Source organism: Cibotium barometz, chromosome 56, assembly GCF_041138505.1.
Source record: "Cibotium barometz isolate CiBa-2024 chromosome 56, ASM4113850v1, whole genome shotgun sequence".
NCBI lineage: Eukaryota > Viridiplantae > Streptophyta > Polypodiopsida > Cyatheales > Cibotiaceae > Cibotium > Cibotium barometz.
Window position 1 is genome coordinate 12,862,875 of NC_141101.1, and position 3,669 is coordinate 12,866,543.

The 3,669-nt window shown below is 41.8% G+C and overlaps 1 protein-coding gene across 1 annotated transcript; it reads right to left on the reverse strand.

Moving 5' to 3' along the window:
• Positions 1-1,411: 1,411 nt before the first annotated feature.
• LOC147606916 (hydroxycinnamoyltransferase-like) lies at positions 1,412-3,375 on the reverse strand. The gene is made up of 2 exons (XM_086791305.1): positions 2,673-3,375; positions 1,412-2,530 (listed from the first exon to the last, which is right to left on the reverse strand). Exons 1-2 carry the CDS (start codon positions 3,114-3,116, stop codon positions 1,538-1,540), a joined length of 1,437 nt encoding a protein of 478 aa, XP_086647431.1. The 5' UTR covers positions 3,117-3,375; the 3' UTR covers positions 1,412-1,537.
• Between the last annotated feature and the right edge of the window lie 294 nt (positions 3,376-3,669).

Consider the following 3,669-nt stretch of genomic DNA (forward strand, 5'->3'; position numbering starts at 1 on the left):
TTTTCAAAATTAAAAGAATATTATATGTAAGTACAAAATAAAATCTTACAACTTGCAAGTTTGAAGAGAGAGATGGAGAGTCCAAAACTTGTATTTATGTTTAAATATTTATTCTATCCAAAATTTTGATTATCTAGACATTAATGATATTTCCCATGATGTACTATCCTTACATACTGCTATGTCCTCTAAATAATTCTTTTATGATGGAGGTCTATGCTATATTTTAGCCAAATTTACTCGCATGGAAAACTAGGGTGATAAAAATGAGTGTTTTTGTTGGGAGGCCCTTGTGGAAATTCTGATGCTTACAGGAGCTTAAATCATGCTGAGTGTAGCCAATAAAAGATAGAATTCTCAATTTTAAATCACTTATAATTATTGAAGTAATAGTTCCCATGAACATAGATACTGAATGTGAAATATTTAAATCAAATTCTCCAATGTTTTAGAATGGAAGTCTCCACAAATTTAGACCCATTAGATGTGAACAATTTAGTAAACTTGATGGTAAAGGCTTTCATATGATCTAGAGTATTTGATTTCAAGAGCACAAAGAATTTTCTCTTATAGTTAATAACAAAACACCTTACAAAGATAAATATGTTTGGCTAAAGAAAAGCATAGCTTAATGGTGCGTAAATGTGATGTCCATTAAATCATTTATTGCATTTTTTGAACTTTTTTCCCAAGAGAAAGTTACCTTTATATTATATGTAGAAGTTTTGTCACAAAAAAAGGGAAAAGTATCTTGTCAACCACTTTAATTCTTGTGTGTAACTATTATAATTTTTTCTCTACTAAAGAAGACAATTGATTTTTTGCAATCAAGAATTTTAAGAACATACCAAATGAGCTGTTGGGATCAACCACTTTAATTCTTGCGTGTAACTATTATAATTTTTTCTCTAGTAAAGAAAACAAGAATTGATTTTTTGCAATCAAGAATTTTAAGAACATACCAAATGAACTTTCGAGATTTAGTTTCTTATATTGAGGGGGCGAAAGTGCCTCCATACCTACTGGTAGCCAAGACAAAGCAACAATCTTTTCCAATCATAGCTTGTGTGGCCAAGAATCTTCCCCGCTCAAATGTCCATAAAAATCAAATACAAAATTGTTAAAGCAATGAGATAAACATGGCCATGTCAAGCCTCAAGGCTACAAATATGGAAAATTTTGGAAAGCATCGCCTAAAGGCTATATGTAAGGCAATAATGAGAGTTTGGAAAGTATGATCTTTATGTATGCTAAGGAATGTTTTGTGATTGTATGTTGCTCAAGCAGTGTTCGAAAAACTCGAGTTTAGTGTAGTTTGCACTTGCATATTTTAAAAAATACCTTCAAGTTTAAAACTTGACGGTACAAATACTTCAAAATTTTGAGAAATTATAGAACAAAAACCTTCAAATTTCAAGATTTTCTTTTATAAATAATTTCTACATGAAGGTTCTCCACTTTTTGACAAAATACTTTTTTTCGAACATCGTGCTCAAGTTGCATGTTGAATGAAAGCAATGGAGAGGACTCTTGGTTGTTAGTTACCAAAGGGGCTCGTTGGGGGTTTGGCAAGGAACTCGCGGTCTTTGAGGAGGCGCCTCATTACACTAGCGGGGAGGGCCATGCAAATCTCCACGTCACCCGTGGCCGACCCCGGGCGCCCGCCAAAGAGGACTATTTCCCCCTCTCCTTCGACCTTGACCGACCGGACAGCTGCCGGTCGCCCCCACCCGAAGTCCACCTCGTACACTGGAAACCTTGGAGAGCTCGCCACATTCATCGTCTTCCCTACAGGCTTGAAATGCGGCATTACACGATTGTCATGAAGCTCCAGCCAATGCATGAATGCCACAAGGGTGTCTTCCTGACACCGGGAGACGGCCTCATGGATGTGGCCGGCGGTGGTAGACAGTTTTTCACGGCGGATTTTACCGGAGACGCCGATGGCCATGCTGAACATAATGACGTTACCGAAGTATGCCGGCGGTAGGGGTGGCGTCAGCCGGCTACGACTGTTGGCCAAGACGGCAAAGGGCGCGAGATCGCTGGGCGGCGCTTGTCTAGCGGCGGTCACGCGCTGCCAGAAGTGGGCGCAAATCACCTCGTAGGAGCTGTAGGTCCCGCCGGCCTCACTTTTGAGCTTCTTGATTGCCGCAGCGGGCAAGTCGAACACGCACTGCACCAAAGGGTCGGGTTCCACGTCGAGGCTGGCCTTGTCGCCATCTAAGCGGTTCCCATTCTGCATCATCTCTTCCATGGGGCCATTTGCGTTCTCCTTCTCTGCCACTGCTTCTGCTCCTTCTATGATCTCTTCTTCTTTGACATCAAACTGTAGATTGAAATGAGCTTTTTCTGGATCTGGATCCGGCAGAGCTAGCCTCTCCCTGTTGTGTAATGGCTGCACCGTCAAGCCCACCCCCCTTGCACACTCGCCCCATGACACCATGAAGTTCCATAATGACTGCCCATCTGCCACCATATGGCTCTGTGCTATCCCCACTGCAAGCCCTCCGTCCGAAAACCTTGTTGCCTGCTCCAAACAAGCCAGCAACCATCACTCAGTTTAGGCTTTCTTTAAATTGCAGATTAACAAACTAGGCTCAAACTTAAATCAATATCATCAGTAAACTGCGTTACTCACACTCACAACTTAGGAGGAAAGGAACCTTTACCTGCACCGAGAGTAAAGGGCTGCTGTACAGGGCATCCCCCTTGTGCTCTACATGCTGGCAGAGGCTCTCAAACAAAGGCTTCATTTGGAAGCCTTCTTTGTCAAGCTCGCTCATGGCAAGATCAATGGAGGCCTCCACAAACTCAACACCTGCATCATTGCAGTCAATCACCAGCCTCTTATCATTTCCCACTGCTATCCTTCCAGACCATGGATAGTAATGCACGAGCACAAGGGACAGGCTCCTCTTAAGGGTCGCCACTGCATCGGGCAGCTCTTCCAGGGATGTCTTGTAGAACATTAACCTTCTATTATAATGAATGTCTTGCCAAAATATATCCAAAGAGGGCAAAAACATGTGCTGTTTATGGGATGGAGTGGCCGGAACCACCATGGATTTTCCAAGCAAAGTCACAAGAGGATCACGAATGCCTGATGAACCCATGTGTTGAGGCGCGGGAAGTAAAAAGTATAAGATATTGGGTACGAAGAGTGCAGAGAGAGAGAGAGAGAGAGAGAGAGAGAGAGAGAGAGAGAGAGATGAAAGCGGGTGTACACTTGTGGAGATACGATCGATATGAGATAGAGCTATATATACATAATACTGGAAGGCAGGGAAAGGCTCTGATGCCGAAGTTGCAGACGCACGCAGAGGAGGAAGAAACCTAAGAAACCACGTTGTTGCGGAGGTGCATGCACTGCCTGCGAAACTCGGACGCCCATTTTTTCTAAAAGTTTTTTTTACCAAAAAAAATGGTTTTAAAATGGTTCGCTACAATTGATAATAATACACGGTGTTTGTCTACATGTATGTATGTATGTCACCCGTGACGCCTCACCTCAGCACGTGTGATGACGTCATGAATTTTCTTATCAATTTTGGTTCTATCACTAACTTTTCAAAATTTTCTTAATTTTGCAAGTTGTGTTACCGAACCCTTTCTTTTATATATTTTACTAATTTTGTAGGTTGCAATACTAAAGGTAGTAACTTTTTG

What these genes read in the sequence shown, in the direction of transcription:
- LOC147606916 (XM_086791305.1), bottom strand. Translation starts at nt 3,116, where the DNA reads ATGGGTTCATCAGGCATTCGTGATCCTCTTGTGACTTTGCTTGGAAAA. An exon ending in GCCCTTTACTCTCGGTGCAG is followed by an intron (nt 2,531 to 2,672) that starts GTAAAGGTTCCT and finishes TGTTTGGAGCAG; the next exon opens with GCAACAAGGTTTTCGGACGG.